The following is a 25845-nucleotide window of genomic DNA, read 5'->3' as shown; positions in this document are numbered from 1 at the left end:
CACCCTTCCTAATTCACTGAACTTCATTTCTGTAGCCTGCAGTTTGTTGTCAACCTGTTTGGTTGTGTTGTGCAGCTTCCTAAGCCATGTGGTATGATGAGCACAAAGTATAACTGAAAGAGTCTCTCTCTTGATTTTTAAGGGTCTTCCTTGTTCCAGAATAGATTCCAAGCTTGATGATAGAAACGATCTGATTTTTTAATTTTGTTATTGATCTCATGCTGTATCCTTTTATCACTTGAAATGATACACTCAAGACATTTTCACTGGTCTGCTGTTTTCAGCTGTGTGTTTTCAAGCCTTATTTTTTCTCTCATGTTCTGCCTATTGATTTACACTGCAACTGTTATTTATGTATTTATTATTAATCAGTGTCATGTGGTTGGAGAGTTGTACCAGTTATTGTTTCAGATTAGTATCTCATAAAAGCAACTGAGATCTACACTATGTGATCAAAAGTATCCGTACACCTGGCTGAAAATGACTTAAAAGTTCGTGGCACCCTCGATCGGTAATACTGGAATTCAGTATGGTGTTGACCCACCCTTAGCCTTGATTACAGCTTCCACTCTCGCAGGCATACATTCAGTCAGGTGCTGGGAGGTTTCTTTGAGAATGGCAGCCCATTCTTCACGAGGTGCTGCACTTGAAGAGAGGTATTAATGTCAATTGGTGAGGCCTGGCATAAAGTCTGCATTCCAAAACACCCCAAAGGTGTTCTATACGATTCAGATCAGGACTCTTATGTAGGCCAATCCATTACAGGGGTGTTACTGCGGTGTAACCACTCTGCCACAGGCCATGCATTATGAACCGGCGCTAGATTGTGTTGAAAGATGCAGTTGCCATCCACGAATTGCTCTTCAACAGTGGGAAGCAAGAAGATGCTTAAAACATCAGTGTAGGCCTGTGCTGTGATAGTGCCAAGCAAAACATGACCACCGCCTCCGAATTTTACTGTTGGCAGTACACATGCTGGCAAATGATGTTCACAGGGCATTCTCCATACCCACACCCTGCCATCGGATCGCCACATTGTGTACCGTGATTTGCCACTCCACACGTTTTTCCACTGTTCAGTTGTCCAATGTTTACGCTCCTTACACCAAGCGAGGTGTCGTTTGGCATTTACCCGCATGATGTGTGGTTTAAGCAAGGTGTCGTTCGGCATTTACCGGTGTGATGTGTGGTTTATGAGCAGCCTTTCGACCACCAAATCCAAGTTTTCTCACCTCCCGCCCAACATGTTATAGTACTTGCAGCGGATCCTGATGCAGTTTGGAATTCCTTTGTGATAGTCTGCATAGATGTCTGCCTATTACACATTATGACCCTCTTCAACTGTCGGTGGTCTCTTGTCAGTCAACAGACGAGGTGCCTGTATGCTTTTGTGCTGTACGTGTCCCTTCATGTTTCCCCTTCACTATCACATCGAAACCAGTCGACCTAGGGATGTTTAGGAATGTGGAAATCTCATTTATGACACAAGTGACACTTGACCACGCTCAAAGTCCACGAGTTCCGCAAAGTGCCCCATTCTTCTCTCTTGTAATGTCTAATGACTACTGAGGTCACTGATATGGAGTACAGTGTACCTAATATGAAAAACTTATGTTTTTGGGTGTGTCCGGATACTTTTGATCACGCAGGGTATCTATCAAGCAGCCAGCATATAGATAAATTCTCAGTAGACTCCCTATTTTTGACTCACAGAGTGTAATAGAAACATTTAAGAGGTGGATGCGATTCATGAGAATGTGAGAGTACAATACTCTTTGACCATATAGATGTAAACTTAGCATACAGTAGGCATTATCTTTGTGAACAACAGTGAGCCTTTTTGATAAGTAAATAATGTATCAAAGGTACTGTTGTGCCCATGTTCATTTGTTTAAAAGAAAATGGAGAACATTTTTAAAATAACATTGGAAGAAAAATATTTAAACATCTCTTACACATAGTTATTTGTCTTTCGAGAATTACAAGCAGTGTTATATGAAGAAACATTGGTTATCTGTAAAAGACCAGTGGATGATTACATACATCATCTCCCAACTTCTGAACTGCAGAAATAATTCTCATATTTGATAAATAAACACAGAAATGTGTCAAGATGTTATAAATTGACAGCAGTGTTATGTGAAGGAACATTGGTTATCCGTAAAAGACTAGTGGATGATTACTAGGGCCCAGATTTTAATTACCTAAACAGTGAAATATGCAAGTATTTATGAACTAAAACTTACATAAATATGACCTTAAAAAATAAAATGTGACTTAATAGAAGTTTACTTAAAGCATTCATGTTTGTTTATTTAATTTTTTATTCACCATAAAATAATACAAAATTCACTTCTCAAAATATTGTAAGTATAGTTCTTTCTTTCTGTACAGTTTGTGGCTAATTTGCACCTATTTTTTGAATGTCTGAATGTTTTATTTTCTAAACACAAAGTAGAGTGAAAAGATCATCTATCGAAACAGTAAAACAATGTTTTTATTTCTACATAGTATTTAAAGCATTTCACATTATTGAATACCGTATGTCAATCTTCAGTATCTGCAAAGTTGCACTGGATCACAAGGTGCATTTTCAGGTTTTCCATTGTCAAAGATCTACGGTTGTCGCTGAGGATAGTTTTGTACCTGGAGAAGCTCCTCTCCACTTCACAAGACATCACTGGAGTGTATTTGAAGGCAGCCAGGTCACTGGAGTTCAGCTTTGTTTCAGTATCTTCGTGGCATTCCCTGAAAGATTGTCACTAATTTTGCACAGTGTAGAATATCCAGGATTCCGTTGGAGAACACTTTGCAATTTGGTTTTCACTTTGTCAGCCACATGACCACGAGCTCGACCCAACTCACTCTGCACATGTTGCACAATACTCAAGGCCTCACATAGCTGAGTGTCAACAGCTTCCAGTCATTTGGTGGCTTTTGATATCACTTAAAAATTGGCGTTGATGTATGCCAAGTTTCGAGACAATGTATCTGTAAAAACTTCTTTCACAATTTTGATAGCACTTGATTCATCGCTATCAAGCTCACAGAAGATTGTCTTTATTTGGGTGTAGTTGGTGCAGTAATACTCGGCAGCATTAAGCCAAGCACCCCATCGTCTAAGAACAGATTTAGGTGGGAGGGGCGTTGAAGGTGCTTGTTCCTTGAATTTCTGCACCCGTAGCGGAGCCTTCACATAGATTTTCTTTCCACAGGAAATAAATTTGTCCACGTCAGGGTAATTTGATCGCAACTCTGTGCAATGCATGTGTAAGGCAAGTGGCATATGCGATACTGGGGTAGAGAATCTGAAGCCCTTTGGCTGCTTTAGTCATATATGAAGCATCATCTGTTACAAGCAGCAAAACATTGTCTCTTTTCACACCATGTGGCCACAGTAGCTTCAGAGAGTTGTAAACAAAATAGCAATTGTTTACTCTTATCGAGAGCTTCACACATTTGTAGGAACATGTCTCCAGAGCCATCAACTTTTAGAACACCAACAACAACATTTGCAATATATCGCCCACTAGTATCCATAGTTTCATCTATTGACAGCCATATCTTTTGTTGCTCAGCAATAGTAATTCGTATTTTGTTGAGCACATCATTGTAGCATACAGATAAATAGTTCCTTCTCAGTGTAGATTCATCTGGAACAGGATGTGTTGTGTACTTCTCCAAGAACCATCTGAAGCGTGGATTCTTCAGCTTTTCGAATGGGATGTTGCAGGACATCATCATCTCACACAAATCCTTGCAGAATGATTGCATGGTTGACGATTGACCTGTCTGTTCAAATAACAACGTTTGCCTGTTGTTATTTTCAGCACTTCGTTTCACACAGCTGCTGTGTTTAGCGGTATTACAGTGTTGTTGCACGTTAAAGCGCTTTTCTGCACTAACTTTAATTTCACACAGTTTACAAAATAATATTTTCCCATCAGTACTAAAGAACTTCTCTTCAAATTCTCGAACATATCCTCGTAACTTCACGCTGTCGGAGCACTTTGCTTTAGACATGTTGAACAAGCAAAGGCTGTATTCAAACTGGTTACTGGGAACACTTGTGCGACTATGATGATTATTATGGCAGACGCTGGCTTTGTTGGCTCTGAGAGTGTATTGTCGACTCTGCGCAACGATGTTTTGTGTTCGCAAAACGACTGTTGTGGTATACCGATTTTCTGCTACAGTCCTGAGAAATAAAGCTGTGTACTAATTTATCTATTTATCTTTCATAATAGCACGTTAAATATTGTCTCATGAGCAACATATTCACTTTCTTATTCGTGTATCCCATAAGATACGAGAAAAATGGTATATGCATTTTTGGCAAAAGTTGACGGAAATATGACCTATTATATTAAAAGTTAGCCACAGTATGATGTATTACTAAAATTTGTTGAAATATGACTATATGCACAATCAAAATACATTTTTTGACACTAAAATGACTAGATTTGTGTATAAATTGTTCTAAAATGTACCCTATAGCTCAGAAAAAAATATGACTTGTCACTAAAATCCGGGCCCTGATGGTTACATACATCATCTCCCAACTTCTGAACTTCAGAAATAATTCTCATATATGATAAATAAACACATAAATGTGTCAAGATGTTATAAATTGATATAATAAATTTGTTACAGAATTTCTTATCATCGGCATTGCCAATACCAGCCGGTGAATTTTTAAGTAATAAAAATGACAGTTACTCTACTGATCTGAAGTACAATGGAGATTGTCGAAGTGATGATGTAAGTATCAGTATTCATTTTTTCTTCCTTTTCAGTTTAAAGTGCTGAACTGTTTCATAATTTGTAATTTTGTATTAATTGCACAACTGTAGTGTTGTCATAATTAATGATGAGACCAGATGCTTGAGACGTGTGTCTTTTGTTTAATTTATTGCTCTTTGTCTGTCTTTTTTCCATGTGAAATAATTTTTTAGTTGTTTGACACATTTGAAGCTTTCTATTTGTCATAGAAACTTCTAGTTTTGTCTGATTCGCTGTGTACCTATGAATGGAAGGAAGAAGGCATATTACTGGTAAACATTTTATCACTAGACAGGCTGTGAGTGACACACACAATTTCTCTAAGAGGACAAGAGTGAGAAGGAAAGTGACTGTCTTCAAAGAAACTATCCCATCATGGCCATTGATCCATATAGAGACCTGATCCATATAGAGACCACAAAATGTCAGTGTGGATAACTGGACAGGACTTGGAGCTCTTTCTTTCACCAATTGCATACCAATAGCTTAACCACTGTACAACCTTGTTTTGTTTCTGAATAGAGTTTCCCTTTCAGTATGTAGGAAAGTTCTGATAGAAAATAAATAATTTAGGACTAAAGGAGAGCACTCACCGAATTGCAGGCATTGAGTCACTGAAGGCAAAACACAAAAGAGAAAGAAAACTTGCTAGCTATCAGAGTAAACCCTTCCTTGAGCTAGAGTACACACACACACACACACACACACACACACACACACACACACACACACACAAACAAACAAACAAACAAACAACCTGTGCTGTTTCACTGTGCTTGCTGGGATTGCATTTTGGCAGATGGAAAAGGGTGGGGTGAGGCGGGATGGGTGAGATTAATGTTCAACGTCCCATCAACATCGAGGTCATTAGGGACAGATCAAAAGCTTGGGTCAGGGAAGGATGGAGAGGAAATCAGCTGTGCCCTTTTTCAAAGAGACCATCCCAGAACTTGCCTGAAGTGATGTGCTAACCACTGCGCCATTCCACTCAGTGGACTGGGTGGAAAACAGAGGGAGGTAGGAGACAGAAAAAGGAGTGGGGGAGGGGATGGTTAGTGGCTCAGATGAAGGCCAGGAATTTGGGAGGGAGAAGTAGCTGGTGAATAGGGTAGGCATGTATTGTGTAGGTACCAAAGCCGGTGGTCTGCAGTGTATGATGAAAGTGACATGGATTTGGAGGGAGTGACAGCTCAAAGAAAGTAGAAATTGATGGTTGGAAGGTGTAACAACAGTAGGTTAACAGAGATTAAGGCCAGGAGGGTTACAGGAGTGAAGGATGTCTTGCAAGGATGACTCACATCTGTGTAGTTCTGGAAAGTCAGTGGAGAGCAGGAGCAAGATGGCATGGACTGTGAAGCAGCCACTGAAATTGAACATGTTCTGCTCAGCTGCATGTTATGCCACGGGGTGTTAAGCTTCGTACTTGGCGCCAGTTTGGCGGTGGCCACTTATGGTGGACAGCTGATTGGTTATCATACCAACATAAAAAGCTTTGCAGTGTTTGCAGCACAATTGGTATACAACATGGCTGGTGAGGTAGGATAAACCTGTGACAAGACTGGAGCAGAAAGTGTTTGGGGGGGGGGGGGGGGGATTGAACAGGTTTTGCATCTGTGTTTTCCACAGGGATGTGTTCCCTGTGGCAAAGGGTTGGAAACTTTGCCACCTATTGATGGAGTTATCTGCAGTGAATAGAACGCCTTTGACCCTTTTTGCTGTTGGTCTCATGAGGCTTTCAAGTCAGGCACAGACACTTAACCCCAGTTCTCAAGCAGATTTCTCATGCCAAAATATGCTACACAGGAGTGTCACCCTTGTCATCCAATATCATCCTGGACTGCAATCACTGAATCACACCCTTTGCCAGGACTTTGATTGTCTATGAACATACCTGGAAGTCAGGGATATCGTACCCAAGATTCTTCCCAACCCTCCTAAAGTGGTATTCCGTTGCCTATCCAATACCCTAGACCATCCATACGCCACTTGCACTCCCAAGCCACTCACCCAACACTTCCTAATCCAGCCCTGTCACAGGATTATCCCACTCCATCAGAGGCAGGGCCAATTGCAAGAGCATCCATGTCATATACAACACTGCTGCAATCAGTACACAGCTTGTTGTGTTGGAATAACAATCAAGTAGCTGTACAATTGAAAGAATGGCCACCATCAAACTATAACCAAGAACAAAACTGAGCACCTACTGGAATAATATGTTCAAATTCAATGGCTGCTTCACAACCCAGGCCATCTGGATCCTTCCCTCTCCTCCACCTCCTCTTCCTGCTCTACCTTCAAATCCACCAGCTTTTCTGAGCTACAAAGATGAGAGTTATTCTCACAATATATCCTTCGTTGCTGTAACATTCTTAGCCTCAATCTATCTTAACCCACTGTCCCCACACTTTGCACCTAATCATTTCCCCTTCCTCAGTCCTGTCACCTCCTCTGAATCCATGTCTTCTACATTACGTCCACTGCATCCCACACCAGCTTCAGTATTCACACATCACGGGGCTAGCCCGTGTAGCTGCTACCCCTTTCACCCACATACCTAGTCAGTAAACCTGCTGCTTCCCTCTAAGCCACTAGCTCCCCCCCCTCCCCACTCAGCATTCCGTTTAACACAATACCCATTCCACCCTACTCCACCTGCTGAAATGCAATCCTGGCATTGTGTATCCAGCCAGCACAATGTAGGAGCACAGGTGTGTGTGTGTGTGTGTGTGTGTGTGTGTGTGTGTGTGTGTGTTGGAGGGCCTCTAGTTCAACTTAGGATTTATTCTGAAAGCCGGCAAGTTTTCTTCCTCTGTCATGTTTGCGTGTTGACAACTCAACACATCAAGTGGTGTCCTAAGTTATTTAGAATTTTTCTTTTTATATTGCTTAAATAATGTGTGTAAATTACATATAACTGCCACAAATGTATTAAAATGGCTCTTAATACGCATTTTTACGACGTAAATATAAATTAATGTTAGGAATATCTGAAACAGAATATTATTAATTGAAAGTATACAGAAAGAGAAAATTCACAAATAGAGACTTAACACTATATACTTTCCATCGTAATCTTATTTTTTGGAACCACATGTTGTGTATTCAGGGCAAAAAAAAGAGGAAATAGTTGCGGGAGATTGGGAAGGGGAGGCAGGACACCTACAGTCAAGGTTTCTGAGATACCCACCGTGCATGCTTCTATGGACGTTTGTGCACCACGTATAGAACACACTGACTGACTTCCTGAACTTTGCTACTTACCTTAAAGATGACACATTGAGTTGCAGGCAGGCACAACAAAAAGACACTTATACATTTGCTTTCTGTCAAAGTCTTATTCAGAACAGGAAAAACACACACACACACACACACACACACACACACACACACACATATGCATTCACACAGGCAAGCACTCTTAATGCCGAAGAGCACTGTCTGGTGGAATGTGCAGGGACCATATTGCCAACAGGCACAGCATCAGGAGGCTATGGGGGAAGGGGAAGGGGGTAAATGGGGAGTGAAAAAGGAGAGGAATGGGCAAGGGGAAAGATGGGAGGTGCATTGGCAGAGGGCAGCCCACAAAGAGGGCGAGGGGACAAGAATAGGTTGTAGACTGGGAAAATTCAGGAACGGAGAATGTGTTGTAAGGATAGCTCTCATCTGCACAGTTCAGAAAAGCTGGTGGTGAAGGGCAGGATCCAGGTGGGTCAGGCAGTGAGGCAGCCATTGAAATCGAGCATGTTATGTTCAGCTGCATGTTGTGCCACTGGTTGGTCTACTTTGCACTTTGCCACAGTTTGGTGGTGGGTGTTGGTCCTGTGGCCAGGCCACCTGTGAAAGCAGCCTTGTCATACTCTAACCCTGGTGCAATCATTGCACAGCTTTTATACTGACATGACTACCAACCAACCAACCAACAATACCACCCCAGACCCAGGCTAAGCCTGTGACAGGACTGGAATAGGAAGTGCTGGGTGGATGGATTGGGCATGTCTTCCATATAAGGCTATGATCCCTGTGTTAAGGAGTTGGGGTTGAGAGTAGGAGTGGCATAGGGATGGACTAGGATGATGTGGCAGTTGGGTGGGCAACATAATATTACTTAAGGAGGGTTGGGAAGGATCTTTGGTAGTGTGTTCCTCATTTCAGGGCATTATGATAGGTAATAAAAGCCCTGATGAAGGATGTGGTGCAGTTTTTCCGGTCTGGGGTGGTATTGTGTGACAAAGGGGCACCCCATTATAGATGGTTCTGAGGCTGGTGGGAGGATTGGGGATATGAGGGGAAATGGCACGGGAGATCTGTTTATGGATTGTATCTGCGATATAGTGCCTATCTGTGAAGGCCTTGGTGAGACCCTTAGCATAATGGGCAAGGGAGTTCCTGTCACTACAGATACACCATCCCCAGGTGGTCAGGCCATGTGGGAGGGATTTTTTAGTGTGGAAGGACTGACTGCTGTCAAAATGCAGGTACTGTTGGTGGTTGGGAAGTTTAATGTGGACAGAGCCACAGAAAGAAGGTGGTCAGCATCTAGGAAATTGGCACACTGGGTTGAAGAGGAGCAGGTGAAGCAGAGGAGAGAGAAGATGTTAATATTGTGAAAGAATGAGGATGCGGTGTCTTGGCCCGGGTCCAGGTCTTGAAGATGGTATCAGTAAACCTGATGCACACAATCATAGCCCGTATTTATAAAAGAATTATGTATCCCAAAATTGAGAAAGTCTTTTTGGCTATCGAATAAATACTGAATTGTGATAGTGACATAGGAAGAAATCTTGCAGTTCATTGATCTGTGTTCCTTGGCATGTTTGTAAAATCTGAACAGTGATAACGAACATACTTATATTTACATAATACGGAATATTACAGAACATAGTTCTGTTACATTAATGACAAATTCCCAGAACCTAATATAAAACACAAAGGTGAATAAAAACTTTTTGGATACAGCAAGACTCCAACTAGGTAAACGTTACTTCGTATCTCCGCATTTTTATCCACATTCCAGTCAAAGCTGTCAGTGGTAGCAGTCATGTGCGCTTGAGGTGGGATTGCTTGTGTGAATGTGTGTGTGTTTTCTTTTTGCAGAAAGCTTTGGCCGAAAGCCACGATTTGTAATAGTCTTCTCATCTGCAACTCAGTGGGTAAAATTCATGGTGACCAGCAATCTGTGCTTTTCCTAACATTATTGATATTCCAACCTGGAGTTTCCATTGTTCAAATGTGAAAATTATTCAACCACTAATATGATGATCTGTCATTTTATTACAACAACTTGTACTAAGAATGACACATTTTCAAGATGTCCTCAATGTGCTGGTGCATTGAAATGGTATATATTCATAGAATGGTAATGTGCTTGCATGCCATGCAGTGGATCCAGGTTTGATTCCCAGCTAGGTTGGAGATTTTCCCTGCTCGTGGACTGGGTGTTGTGTTGTCCTTATTATCATTTCATCTTCATCACCGGCACGTAAGTCACCCAATGTGGCGTCGACTGAACCTCCCCAGATGAGGCCCCCCAGCCAGCAATGCCATAAGATCATTTCATTTCATTTGTTATATAAAAGCCACCAAACATGGGTTTCAACTGAAAATGACAAAATGCAATACAGGTTGTTAATAAATGAATGGAGCAGTTTTAAAATTAATAATAAATCGATTCATCACATTATACGAGCAGACCTTCCAGCATGAGCAGCAGTAACTGTCCCAGTTTTTGATGCATTAATCACAACCCTTAAATATATGCACCCTTGGTCCCATGACACACGCCTACATGGTAACTAATTTTTTTCCTATATTCAGTGTAGCATGTATTCTGTGAAAGTCTGCAGTGCATGCTTTATCTGACCTCACACTTTCTCAAGGCTTGAGCATTGGAGGTTCATAAACTCAGTCTTTCACTGACCCCCACAGAAAGAAGTTGTGAGGTGTTAAATTTGACAAACAGGTTGGTTACGGGAGAAGTTGATTGTCGGCTCTTGCAGTACATCCAATCCAGTGTCTGTGAAGAATGTGATTAAGAAGCTTGCATATATTCCTGTGAAAATAGTGTGGAGCACCATTCATTTGCAAAGGTAATCATTATAACTGGTATTCAGCTGGGGTAATAACCAGGTTTCCAATATGTCTTAAAGTGAGGTACCTGTCACTGTTTGTTGTTTGAGGAGAAATGGGCTGTGCACTATCTTGCATAACACTGCACAGAAAATGTTCACTAGAGAGTCACACTGATGCTGCATCTGCATATGTTGTTTCTTGCTTCCCCAGTTACAGACATTGTGTGTGTTCACCTTGACACTTGCATGGAAAGTGGCATCATCGCAGGAGGTGAGGCTTTCTGCAAAAGCAATGCCCTCCATTTCCAACTTCAACTCTTCTCAAGAGCACCGCTTTTTCACTTTGTCTGTAACACCTTTCACTCCGTAATCTTGGTGTGGACAATTCCGTGTTTGCTTTATTAAGTGACTTATGAGGATTCAATGAAAGGTTCTTTTTAAGGTTTGCATTAGATGCATAGGGCAACCATGACTCTTCCCCTTACAAAGGTATCCAGTTTCCACGAACTTTCGGTACTACCTATCTATGTTATTCTTGTGTGGTGGGTCTTTCCTAAACCATGCAAGAAACTCATGCTGGACTGTAACCAAAGATCTGAACACCTCAAAACAGAGCACACAGGAAGCCTTTTCCTGTTGAGACGCCATCTTGGAGCCGTACACTATGCTAGTGCAGTAAGCCTGACAATCGAACAGCGAGCAGTGCATCAAAAACTTAGACAGTTGCAGCTGCTTATGCTGTAAGGCTTGCCCATGTTAAGTAATAAATCTATTTATTATTAATTCGTTCATCATTCATTTATAAGCACCTCATACTGTTAAATGTGTTTCTTACCACATTCCCAAATTATTATAGAACTTCTTTTTTGTTTCACATGCAGCAGTGTTTTACTCAACATGAATTGACAGGAAGTGACATCACAAAACTGGTACATCTCCACATCCACATCGGTTTTACAGTATGTGTGAGAATGGCATAAGACAACAGGGTGATCTCAGATTGGGAGGATGGTAGGTAGATCGAACGGACCTGAAATGGGGAAAGATAGGAACAGAATAAGAGGGTTAGGGAAGATATGGCTTTGGAGGAGCAAGTAGCTGTGTGCAGAGGCTGGTTGGGGACTGGCATATCTGGGAGGAACATAGACGGGGAAAAGAGGAACCTGAAGAGAACAGGGGCAAGGATACAGTGTAAGAGGAAAGGAAAGAGACAGTAAAATATTCCAATGAGGGAATTGTGATGGAGTAGAGGAGAAACAGTGTGAATGATGTGCTGAGGGAGGTGGGATTGGAAACTAGGAAGTGTAAAAAGAGTATTGAAGGATGGAATCTAGTAAATTACACCAACAAAGTTGATGTTTAGGGAGAGTTTCCACTTGCACTATTGAAAAAGATAGGTGTTGGTAAGGAGAATCCAAATGGTGTGAGTTGTAAATCAGCCATTCAGGCTAACAAAAGTATGTTGGACAGTACGCTAAGTCATGTGATGGTCTAGCTGGCTTTTGGCTACAGGATGGTGGTGGTGGTGGTGGTGGTCTTTCATTAGACTGGCTAGCTCATTTGTGCTCTTACAAACACAGAATGCTCTACGGTGGTTAAAATGAGGTTGATTTGTGATGTAGCTGCACAGTGGTGGTCTTTAATGAGTTGATAAATGCTAATGACAGGGTTGAAATAGGAATTGTTGCGCAGATATATGGGGTAGGTTTTTAACCTGGGTGTTCAATGGGGCTGCGATCCATTGGATAAGGTTTTGTGAGCAGAAGAGTCTTATGCATGGACAAAGCTATTGCTTAGGTTAAGTAGATGGCAGAATACCACCTTGGGAGGGTGTTTCTCATTTCAGTGTGCAATGATGTTTGTCAAAGCATTTGAAGAGACCATGGTTAAGTCTTACAGTTCCGGGTGGTAAGAAGTGGCTAACAGGGTCCTCATTTGTGGTTGGTTAGCAAGTGTGAGAGGAGTGTTAGTTATGCTAGGAAATAGGACAGGGGTCATCTGTTTTTGAAATGGTTAGAGAGTTTTTTTAAAAAAACTGACCTATTGTCAATTGGAAATATGCTACCTTTGTAAAAGTTTTTTATAATAATTTATTACATTACAAGCACTTAAGATATGTAACAATATTCACATTACTGTTTTCGGCAAGTAGTTGCTATTTTCAGGTGTTTTTAATCCAATAAAAAGGCATTGGACACACATAGTAACAAATATAGTTAGGCTAAATGCCAACTATATTTGTGTGTTGCCATCTTCAGATGTGCTCAATCCACTAAAAAAAAAAGCATTGTATCTATATATTAACAAATGTAGAGTGGTTGTAGTGTCTACATCTACATCTACATCTACATCCATACGCCACAAGCCAACTGACGGTGTGTGGCGGAGGGTACCCTGAGTACCACTATCGGTTCTCCCTTCTATTCCAGTTTCGTATTGTTCGTGGAAAGAAGGATTGTGTGGGCTCTAATCTCTCTGATTTTTTCCTCATGGTCTCTTCACGAGATATATGTAGGAGGGAGCAATATACTGCTTGACTCTTCGGTGAAGGTATGTTCTCGAAACTTTAACAAAAGCCCGTACCTAGTTACTGAGCGTCTCTCCTGCAGAGTCTTCCACTGGAGTTTATCTATCATCTCCGTAACGCTTTCGCGATTACTAAATGATCCTGTAACGAAGCGCACTGCTCTCCGTTGGATCTTCTCTATCTCTTCTATCAACCCTATCTGGTACGGATCCCACACTGCTGAGCAGTATTCAAGCAGTGGGCGAACAAGTGTACTGTAACCTACTTCCTTTGTTTTCAGATTGCATTTTCTTAGGAATCTTCCAATGAATCTCAGTCTGGCATCTGCTTTACCGACGATCAACTTTATATGATCATTCCATTTTAAATCACTCCTAATGCGTACTTCCAGATAATTTATGGAATTAACTGCTTCCAGTTGCTGACCTGCTATTTTGTAGCTAAATGATAAGGGCTCTATCTTTCTATGTATTCGCAGCACATTACACTTGTCTACATTGAGATTCAATTGCTATTCCCTGCACCATGCGTCAATTCGCTGCAGATCCTCCTGCATTTCAGTACAATTTTCCATTGTTACAACCTCTTGATACACCACAGCATCATCTGCAAAAAGCCTCAGTGAACTTCCGATGTCATCCACAAGGTCATTTATGTTTATTGTGAATAGCAACGGTCCTATGACACTCCCCTGCAGCACACCTGAAATCACTCTTACTTCGGAAGACTTCTCTACATTGAGAATGACATGCTGCGTTCTGTTATCTAGGAACTCTTCAATCCAATCACACAATTGGTCTAATAGTCCATATACTCTTAGTTTGTTCATTAAACGACTGTGGGGAACTGTATCGAACGCCTTGCAGAAGTCAAGAAACACGGCATCTACCTGTGAACCCGTGTCTATGGCCCTCTGAGTCTCGTGGACGAATAGTGCGAGCTGGGTTTCACACGAACGTCTTTTTTGAAACCCATGCTGATTCCTACAGAGTAGATTTCTAGTCTCCAGAAAAGTCATTGTACTCGAACATAATACGTGTTCCAAAATTCTACAACTGATCGACGTTAGAGATATAGGTCTATAGTTCTGCACATCTGCTCGACGTCACTTCTTGAAAATGGGGATGACCTGTGCCCTTTTCCAATCCTTTGGAACACTACGCTCTTCTAGAGACCTACGGTACACTGCTGCAAGAAAGGGGGCAAGTTCCTTCGCATACTCTATGTAAAATCGAACTGGTATCCCATCAGGTCCAGCGGCCTTTCCTCTTTTGAGCGATTTTAATTGTTTCTCTATCCCTCTATCGTCTATTTCAATATCTACCATTTTGTCATCTATGTGACAATCTAGAGAAGGAACTATAGTGCAGTCTTCCTCTGTGAAACATCTTTGGAAAAAGACATTTAGTATTTCGGCCTTTAGTCTGTCATCCTCTGTTTCAGTACCATTTTGGTCACAGAGTGTCTGGACATTTTGTTTTGATCCACCTACCGCTTTGACATAAGACCAAAATTTCTTAGAATTTTCTGCCAAGTCAGTACATAGAACTTTACTTTCGAATTCATTGAACGCCTCTCACATAGCTCTCCTCACACTACGTTTCGCTTCGCGTAATTTTTGTTTGTCTGCAAGGCTTTGGCTATGTTTATGTTTGCTGTGAAGTTCCCTTTGCTTCCGCAGCAGTTTTCTAACTCTGTTGCTGTACCACAGTGGCTCTTTTCCATCTCTTACGATCTTGCTTGGCACATACTCATCTAACGCATATTGTACGTTGGTTTTGAACTTTGTCCACTGATCCTCAACACTATCTGTACTTGAGACAAAACTTTTGTGTTGAGCGTCAGGTACTCTGAAATCTGCTTTTTGTCACTTTTGCTAAACAGAAAAATCTTCCTATCTTTTTTAATATTTCTATTTACGGCTGAAATCATCGATGCAGTAACCGCTCTATGAGCGCTGATTCCCTGTTCTGCGTTAACTGTTTCAAATAGTTTGGGTCTGTTTGTCACCAGAATGTCTAATATGTTATCGCCATGAGTCGGTTCTCTGTTTAAGTGCTCAAGGTAGTTTTCAGATAAAGCACTTAAAAAAATTTCACTGGATTCTTTGTCCCTGCCACCCGTTATGAACGTTTGAGCCTCCCAGTCTATATCCGGCAAATTAAAACCTCCACCCAGAACTATAACATGGTGGGGAAATATACTCGAAATATTTTCCAAATTATCCTTCAGGTGCTCAGCCACAACAGCTGCTGAGCCAGGGGGCCTATAGAGACATCCAATTACCATGTCTGAGCCTGCTTTAACCATGACCTTCACCCAAATCATTTCACATTTCGGATCTCCGTCAATTTCCTTCGATACTATTGCACATCTTATCGCTGTAAACACGCCTCCCCCTTCACTGTTCAGCCTGTCTCTGCGGTATACATTCCAATCTGAGTTTAGGATTTCATTACTGTTTACGTCTGGTTTCAGCCAACTTTCTGTCCCTAGTACTATATGGGCGTTGTGACCGTTTATTAATGAGAGCAGTTCTGGGACCTTTCTATAGACGCTCCTGCAGTTTACTATTAGCACATTAATATTGTTATTCGCTGTTTCATTTTGCCTACTCCTACCTTGCTGCGTCTCAGGAGGCGTCTTGTCGGGCCTAGGAAGGGAATTCTCTAACCTAAAAAACCCCCATGTGCATTCCACATGTACTCCGCTACCCTTGTAGCCGCTTCCGGCATGTAGTGCACACCTGATCTATTCAGGGAGACCCTACATTTCTCCACCTGATAGCGGAGGTCAAGAAATTTGCACCTCAGATCTCCGCAGAATCGTCTGAGCCTCTGGTTTAAGCCTTCCACTCGGCTCCAAACCAGAGTTAGCTCTGATTCCACCCCGTGAGCGAGGCTTTCCGCGTTCACCAATTCCGCCAACCGCCTGTACGAACTGAGGATGACCTCTGAACCCAGACGGCAGGCGTCATTGGAGCCGACATGAGCAACAATTTGCAGTCGGGTGCACCCAGTGCTCTCTATCGCCGCCGGCAGGGCCTCCTCCACATCTCGGATGGGACCCCCTGGCAAGCAGACAGAGTGAACACTGGCCTTCTTCCCCGACTTTTCCGCTATTTCCCTAAGGGACTCCATCACCCGCCTAACGTTGGAGCTCCTAATAACTAATAAACCCCTCCCCCTGTGTGTCTGCTCGGACCTTGCTGAAGGAGCGGCCACATGTCCACTCACAGGCAGAGCAGGCGATGCCACACGGCCAGCCTCCACATTTACCCTCCGCCTCGTGCGCTGCGAACGCCGCTGAACCCGCCACTCCCCTTGGGGAGAGGGTGGCCCAACCGTGCCCAGTACCCGCGAAGATGTCTCGACAGCAGGGACAGTGGGTGAAGCATGTAACACCTGGGGTGCACCATGCGACGCACCAGACTCCCCACTGCCGCTACACTCCGAGGCAGCAGCCTGAAGACGGCTGACCACGGCCATCAACACGTTCAGCTGTTCGTGAACAGTGGCCAGCTCCTCCTGCGTCTGTACACAGCAGTCACACATCCTATACATCCTAAGAAATCAATTTACTGTAGAGAGTTAATCAACTTTTAACTAGACTGCTAATTCACTGAAGGCGGCTGATTGTTGACTAAACTGTGGTTGCTAGCCACTTCTTGTAGAAAACAATGAAAATAGCACTACCTGTCTCTGGACTGTATTGAAAACAAACACTAGCACTACTGACACTATGGCTGACTAAAGGGACTCTCTCTGACTGTATTCGAAACAAACACGAAATCTATGGAACGCTATTACTAGCACTCGACAATTAAAACTTCCTAAAAGCAAAAACACATTGAAGAAGAAGTGACAAGTAAGAAAAATACAGTTAATACTTAAATTAAGGTAGCTCGCTGCACAGCAGACGTGAAGCAGACGGCAGTTACGACGACACTGACACTACTGGCACTATGGCTGACTAAAGGGACTCTCTCTGACTGTATTCAAAACAAACACGAAATCTATGGAACACTATTACTAGCACTCGACAATTAAAGCTTCCTAAAAGCAAAAACACACGGAAGAAAAATACAAATTAAAACTGTGTGCCCGACCGAGACTCGAACTCAGGACCTTTGCCTTTCGCGGGCAAGTGCTCTACCAACTGAGCTACCGAAGCACGACTCACGCCTGGTACTCACAGCTTTACTTCTGCCAGTATCCGAGACTTCGAGTCTCAGTCGGGCACACAGTTTTAATCTGCCAGGAAGTTTCATATCAGCGCACACTCTGCTGCAGAGTGAAAATCTCATTCTGGAAACATCCCACAGGCTGTGGCTAAGCCATGTCTCCGCAGTATCCTTTCTTTCAGGAGTGCTAGTTCTGCAAGGTTCGCAGGAGAGCTTCTGTAAAGTTTGGAAGGTAGGAGACGGATACTGGCAGAAGTAAAGCTGTGAGTACCGGGCGTGAGTCGTGCTTTGGTAGCTCAGTTGGTAGAGCACTTGCCCGCGAAAGGCAAAGGTCCCGAGTTTGAGTCTCGGTCGGGCACACAGTTTTAATCTGCCAGGAAGTTTCATATCAGCGCACACTCCACTGCAGAGTGAAAATCTCATTCTGGAAGAAAAATACAGTTAATACTTTAACTAAGGTAGCTCGCTGCACAGCAGACGTGAAGCAGACGGCAGTTACGACGACACTGTCGTCGTCCAAATGCATGTCGTCTGTTGGCTAACTTTTGATTTTGGTACACCCTTACTATCAAAGCAAAATGAAGAGGCTGTGTCCTTTTGGAGTGCCTTCTTGTTTAATCTTAGGTTTCAGGAATTGCTGCAGCATACCGAGGAAGATATTTCCTGTAATTGTCTGAAAGGTCCATAAACTGTAGTGTATGTGAATTCATACATTCACTTTTGAAGTGCCTCTTTGCCGTTCAGTGGTAGCATGAGGCAGGTCGTTACCCTATATGTGACAGTTTGGTATTTTTTCTGCAGATTTGGTATGTGGCCACATCTGTAAACAAATTGTGATCCATGTGTTCGTTATGTGCAGCTTAACAAGCTATGTTATCTTGGTGGTCTAATTTGTGAAGCAGCTGAATGTGGTACAGAGTTTAGCAAGTCTAACCCATTGTTTATGTGACAAGTTGATGCATTTGGACTTCTTTTTGATTGTTTCTCTGATTCATGTCTTTTCAAGTCTCTTGTTGGTGCTATGTGCAGATAAGATAAACTGCACAATCATGTGCTAATGACAGCCGCACATTCTTCTACAGTGTGTATTCTTCTTGATTAACCTGGGAGGAATGTTCTCTTTATCAGAGAAATAGATTATAGTTATGCACTATGTAAATGCAACCATTATTTGTTAGAAATGGTTCAGTACTATAACTATTTATTTATATATGAGTACAAATTTTTTCATGGCTGAGCCACATCTGAAGATTGCAACTGTGTGCCGAAACTGGTAACGTGAATACTATTATGTATCTAACTAATTGTAAGATAATAAATAAAACCATTAGAGAGGTGTTTCTCTCACCGAACAACCTTGATCATACTGGGAGCGGGTCTGCTTTTCACTGCTAAAAGCGATGTACACTGGTAGTGAGGCTTCAACTACTGCCAACAATTCCACACCAAAATTTGTTTCCATTCAGCCCCTTTCATCACATTTCTTTCAGATAGCAGTCTCAATCCTACAAAAGGCATATAACTCTGAAAAAGTTGAGATATGAATTTTTTATCATTATTGTGACATAAAATAAAATCCAGATATTTTTTCTTGATATATGTTTTCCGTTTGTATTACATTTTGCTGTAAGAAGCTAATCAACAAGACTTATTACTTAGTGATAAGCTTTCCAATCAGGAAAAACAATTTACAATAATTTATTGTTAAAAAAAGAACAGTATCTATGAGGCATCATGGATCTCGTTCTCACATATTTGGCTTGTGTGGTGGGCACAACAGCAGTCAATCTAGTCAATCTACATTACACAGCATATTAACCCCAGTCAGCCATGAAGCTTGCTCACCTCAAAAAGAAGCTTTGGTTCAGCCTTTTATGGGTGATAACATTAAATGTAGGACACAATAGTCTAAACTAAACATAGTCAAATTAGAATTTACCTTTTATTGCACCAACGGTAGAAATGTGAATCTTATTATCAACAATGTCATGACATTACATACCCACCTTTCTAGTTGCACAATTGGAGCTATGGATAATGATGTCTGTTTTTTAATATTAATTAGACTGACAACAGGTTGATGCAGTAGTCTCTGATACATGAATGAACAGAAGTAGGATGTCTTTTCTGACATATCAACTTTTATTTACATTATAGTTAAAATTCTACCTTTGGACATTTTACATTTCACAAATCGATTACCTGACTAATTCGTTTTCATCCATGTATAAGTGAAAAGTAAAACACACACACACATATGTTCTTGGGCCCATTGCTCGTGTATTGATCTACACAGTATGAATGAGTTAGTGACTGAGCCAGTCTTTGCATAATTAAAGTGTTCCAAAGGGTTTTAATTTAATTTCATATAGCGAGTTAAAAAAAGAAAGAGAGAAATCGGGTAAGTGGTTCTGTAGTTATTAGCACCAGTTTCACACCTGGTCACATTTAAGTGCATTATCTATTTGTCATCAGTAATGATTAGTTTGCATAGTAATAACAAACATAATTTATAAATATATACTTGGTGTTCTGAAAAATTAATATATCATTGTCCGTTTCTTTTTCTGTACAATTTGATTTACTTCACAGATTGCAACACCTTCGAAACTTTTTACGCAATAAAAGCATGATCTTTTCTGAACCTACTTCGGACCAAAAAGGGAGTCTGCTTTCTTAATGAAATGTTTTCATAAAACTTTCCATCCCCTATTTACCCCCTTAGCTGTTGAATTTCCAAAAACAGTGAAACTTGTATTTTTTTACTTCTAACCGAGAAGCCAAATACAAATTTCCATAGATTTAGTTTTCAAATTACTTTCATAATGAAACATTTTTGTAAAACTTTCCATCTTCTATTTCAGTGCCTTAGAAGCTGAATTTCCAAACACATTGAATCACTTTTTTTTTCTAACTAAGAAATCCAATACCAGTTTGTACAGGTGTATCTTTAAAAACACTTTAGCAATTCCTTAGTAATGGTTTCTTTTAAAAAAAAGAAAAAAAAATCTTTCACCCCCCCTCCCTTACTAGTGGAATTTACGAAAATCCTGAAACACACATTTTTTTATTATTATTATTATTTCTGACCATGAAGCCAGATACCAATTTTTGTAGTTCTAGCTTCGGAATTACCTTAATAACAACATACTTTTAAAAAAACTTTTCATTTCCTATTTCACCCCCATGCTTAGTAAACAATGCCTACAGTATAATATCAACAGCCTCTCTAGATTTCAAGTTTCTGTCCATAGCAGTTTGGACTGGGCGATGATAAGTCAGTTAATCAATCAGGACATTTCCTTTTATGTGTAGAGATTGGGGTTTGTATTCATCAGAAGCCTTATTAGATGCATCAAGCACAGCAAAAACGTTTTTTTATCAATTGTTTGATCAAATAAATTTTGTTTGCAATTGTAACAAGTCAGTCTCTAACTGATTCCTCATCAGTTAGAAAATATCTTACTGAATAGATTTTTCACCCAGTATTGTGAAATCTGTGTCATATTCCCATAAAAGTATCTACTAGGATCCAATTATATGTTAGCCTGAATTGGAATTACATCCTCCCATCAACTTAATAACTTTCCAACCAGATAGGCTGCATCCTCTATGAGGATGCACTAGATATCCCACTTCCTAGGAACAAGAATAATATCCACCCACGTTGAAACAATATTGCAATGTTAATTGCAGATTTAAACACGGTCTGGGGTAGTAATGGAAAGTCCTAATGCTCCGTGCTTCAGATATTGTTTAATATGGTTGATGTTAATTATTTTTGGAAAATATGTAAGGAACTATTTAAGTTGTATTGCATCTTGTTCATTTAGGTAGCAACACTTTGACTGCTTCCAGGACGAAGTATCTAGGTATAGTTATACATTTCGCATTCAACAGGAAATTATCCTCTTGAACAGTTCCGGATACTTCCATACCCAATAAAGTATTTATGCCCTCTCAAGCACAGATTCCAGGTTTGTCTTCTCCCTTCCTGCCAAATACAAAAGTACTGGAGAACTTTAATACTTCTTATTTTAACAAGACGATACTCTTTTCTAGCCACCTTTAGTCTAGAAAACAGTCTGTCTAAGATCCTTAAAACTGGAGTCTACCCACGAATGGTATTGGAATAGAGCCTAACCAGATTAACCTACCCAAAAACAAATATATAGTTTCAAGCTATTGAAAAACCTGTCTCTATAAAAATCCCAGTATAAAAATTACACGAAGTGTTACTACTTGCAAAAACTTAACTTAATGAACAATCAAATTTTAGCAATCACTAGACATGATAGAGGAGCTATAAAGCATCTTCCTCCATTCTTGTATCACAGTGGAATAACCATAAGGCTAATGGTCTGTTTTTGTTATTCCTGGAGACTTCAAAGTTATCATTTTTTGCTCTTTTTTGTGTTAAAAAAAACCCACTCTCTTTAACTAATGTCAGTAAAACTCTTACAAAAGGTATAAAAACCCTTTTCCCTAACTTAAAAGTAGAACAAGGACAACTTACAGAAATATAAAAATAGGTGTAATCTTTACAATCTATATCTTCATGATACTCGGTGCTGTTTGCATTTCTCCAGTATACCGCTGGATCTGTTCTACATTATGCAGTCCCTTGGGACACTCTTACCTTGGTGTCCAGTCCCCAGTTTCAACAATTCTGCTTCTGCACATTTTCTCGTAGTAATGTCTGTTACCTGAAAAAACTATCCACAGTGCTAGTGCAACACCTAAGAAGTGGGGTCCCTCTCCCTATCCCTCACAAACACCAACCACAACAGAACCTTCAACAAACCCCCCCTCATAGCCAACAGACCTAGCCTAGCCACCCTACTCAATCTCCCCATCCCAGCACATACCCCACACAGACCAATTCTCAACTATAACCACAGTCAAATGCCACACATCACCAGCCCCAATTCAGTTCTAAACCTCTCATCCAGATCCCTCTCTCCTCCAGAGACATCTGTTCTATCAAAAGGCTTAACCTTTAGCCCCACACCTAAATTCAACCACACTGCCCTGGTTAAAGATCTCCTCTCTTTCACCCGGAACCTCAACTGGAAATATCACTTCACTACCCAAACACAGCCCCCAAATACTAGACCCAGTGTTGAACCCTGTCTAGAACAGTTTCGACCGCCTTCTCAAAGGGATCCTCCTCCCCTCCCCCAAAACCAACCCTTGCAGACATTTCAGGAATTCCTCACATCCAGTGTTGCCTCCCAGTCCTTCTTGAAGAACATCCCGACAACCCCCAACATCACCCCAGCTGAATCCCGTGCCATTAAGGAGCTGAAAATAGACCGCTCTATTGTCATCCTCCCGGCGGATAAAGGCTCCACAAATGTCGTACTTGACCGTGTGGAGTATGTGGCAGAAGGACTGCGTCAACTCTCCGACACCTCAACCTACAAAGCTGTTACCCAGGATCCCATTCCTTCCATCCAGACTGAGCTGCAGAAAATCCTAAAAATCCAAGGTCCCTCACAAGGCCTCACAACGGCTTCCATAGACTTACTCACTCCACCTGAGCCACGTACCCCTACCTTCTACCTATTACCCAAAATCCACAAAGAGAACCATCCTGGCCGTCCCATTGTAGCAGGCTTCAAAGCCCCAACCGAACGTATCTCAGCTCTGGTAGACCAGCACCTCCAACCTATCACTCACAGACTCCCATCCTACATCAAAGACACAAACCACTTCCTAGAACGCCTCAAATCCATTCCCACTCCTCTCCCACCTGAAACCTTTCTTGTCACCATAGATGCTACATCTCTTTACACAAACATCCCACATACCCATGGTCTCTCTGCCCTTGAGCATTACCTCTCCCAATGCCCACCCGAAGATCTTCCAAAAACCTTGTTCCTTATCACACTTACCAACTTCATCCTCACCCATAATTACTTCGCCTTTGAAGGCCAGACCTACAAACAAATCAGGGGAACGGCCATGGGAACCAAGATGGCTCCGACCTATGCCAACCTCTTCATGGGCCGCATGGAGGAGGCTTTCCTGAAGACCCAACAGCTGCTTCCCCTGGCCTGGTATAGGTTTATAGATGACATCTTTGTGGTCTGGACTCATGGTGAAGAAGCACTCCTTAATTTACTCCATAACCTCAACTCCTTTTCGAATCTGAATTTCACCTGGTCCTTCTCCAAAACCCAAGCCACCTTCCTGGATGTTGACCTTCATCTTGTTGAAGCTCACATCCACACCTCTGTCCATATCAAACCCACAAACAAACAACAGTACCTTCACTTTGATAGCTGCCATCCATTCCACATCAAACGCTCCCTTCCCTACAGCCTAGGTATTCGTGGCAAACGTATCTGCTCCAGTGACGAATCCCTCAACAATTACACCAATAACCTGACTAGTGCTTTCCTCTCCCGCAACTATCTTGCAGACCTTGTCCACAAACAGATCTCCCGAGCAATACATTCCTCCCCGTCCAACAACAATGTCCCTACCCCCAGACCTCACAGAAGCATCCCCCTTGTCACCCAATATTATCCTGGCCTCGAAAACATCAACAAATTACTCCGCCAGGGATATGACTTTCTCAATTCAACCCCTGAAATGAGATCATCCCTTGACAAAATTCTCCCCACACCATCCAGAGTTGCCTTTCGTCGCCCCCCTAACCTCCGTAACATCCTTGTTAAACCCTACAATATTCCCAGACTACCTTCTCTACCCAGCGGTTCCTACCCCTGTAACTGACCCCGCTGCAAAACCTGCCCCATGCATCCCCCCACAACCACCTACTCCAGCCCCGCTACTGGTAAAACATACACAATTCAAGGCAGTGCCACATGTGAAACTACACGTCATTTATCAACTGACATGCCTGCACTGCACAGCCTTTTACATCGGTATGACAACAACTAAACTGGCTGAGCGCATGAACGGACACAGACGAACTGTCAGCCTAGGAGATGCCCAATACCCAGTAGCGGAGCATGCCCTCCAGCATAATTCTAGGGCCCTAGGAACCTGCTACACCGTATGTGCCATTTGGCTTCTCCCACCCAACACCAGTCCCTCTGAACTGCGGAGATGGGAACTTGCACTCCAACACATCCTTTCATCCCGCCATCCTCCTGGACTGAACCTACGTTAAACAACCTCACTCCCATTTACTCTTCAGTCTTCTCCTCTTTCCCTTTCCTCTTTAGCCATTCACGCATCTTTTCATTCTACATAGTTGTGTTTATCTTTATACTATATACCTCTTTACTTCTGTAATCCTCTTTGGTTTGAAGCTGGCACAGTACTTACAGTAGAATATCTTTGGCTTCCCTCTGACAACCGAGCCTCCATCCTTGCTACCCTCCCCGTTTTCCTTTCCCTGTTGCTTCATAACCTGGGTTGTGAGTAACTGAATCTACTTTCCCTTCTTCCCTTTCTGTCCCCCCTCTCCTCCCTGATGAAGGAACATTTGTTCCGAAAGCTAGGAACGTAAATTTTCGGTTCTGTTTTTTGTGTATCTATCGGCTGTACTGAGCTGAGGTAAGTACTGGCCGGCCCCTCTATCTCTTTGTTAGTATTTGTTTCACATCTTTATATGAGATTTTCCATTAATCATTTAGATCACCTGTTATTCTTCTCCCATTATATTTGAACCACCTGTACATTTCATTAGTTTTTTCTCAATTATATTTGAACCACTGAATGCATGGCTCGTTAGTTTTGTGTTTACTGTACAATAACAACTACTTTTACTGGATGTTGGTCCCAGGTGGGGCTTGGTCTCCCCATGTGAATTCTGGCCATTCTTTCTCCACTTGTCTTCTTCACGAGCTTTGTTGAGGATATCCAATTGCTCCAAATAACTTAAAATTGAACTGACTGTTGATCACTCCTTTCTAATCATTTTCTACAGTACACAGGTGGGCATCCTATTGATTATTGCTATCGCTCATTGGTTCATGTAGGAACTTTACCCCTGACAGGACTGTGTGGTGTTGGTTACAGTTTCTGTTGTTCTCGCTGAGACCATGGTTTCTCTTTAACTTGCTTCTTGAAATCTTTCCAATTCCGGAATTCCTTCATATTAAGTATTCCCAACTCTCCAGCTTCAGCATTTGGATATCCTGTTACAAATTCCTTTTCTTTTTACCATTCCACATTGGTGGAAAAGCATCTTCACTAACTGTCCTTTCATATCATTTAACATGTTTGGTTAGCCATTTCTGCCACCTGTCTAGTAATTTTCTGTAATCTACTCTCAGTATGATCTTTTCTATGTACAAAATCTA

At 41.7% G+C, this 25845-nt stretch overlaps 1 protein-coding gene across 1 annotated transcript in view; it reads left to right on the top strand.

The window, feature by feature from the left end:
- The window catches only part of LOC126187451 (roquin-1), a 279093-nt gene that overhangs the window by 226733 nt on the left and 26515 nt on the right, over positions 1–25845 (top strand). The window contains exon 17 of the mRNA XM_049928539.1: positions 4654–4761. Coding sequence (XP_049784496.1) covers positions 4654–4761 — 108 coding nt within the window. The remainder of the gene's footprint in view (positions 1–4653; positions 4762–25845) is intronic.

The sequence above is a fragment of the Schistocerca cancellata genome, chromosome 5 (assembly GCF_023864275.1).
Source record: "Schistocerca cancellata isolate TAMUIC-IGC-003103 chromosome 5, iqSchCanc2.1, whole genome shotgun sequence".
Taxonomy (NCBI): domain Eukaryota; kingdom Metazoa; phylum Arthropoda; class Insecta; order Orthoptera; family Acrididae; genus Schistocerca; species Schistocerca cancellata.
This window is presented reverse-complemented; position numbering and strand designations above follow the sequence as displayed.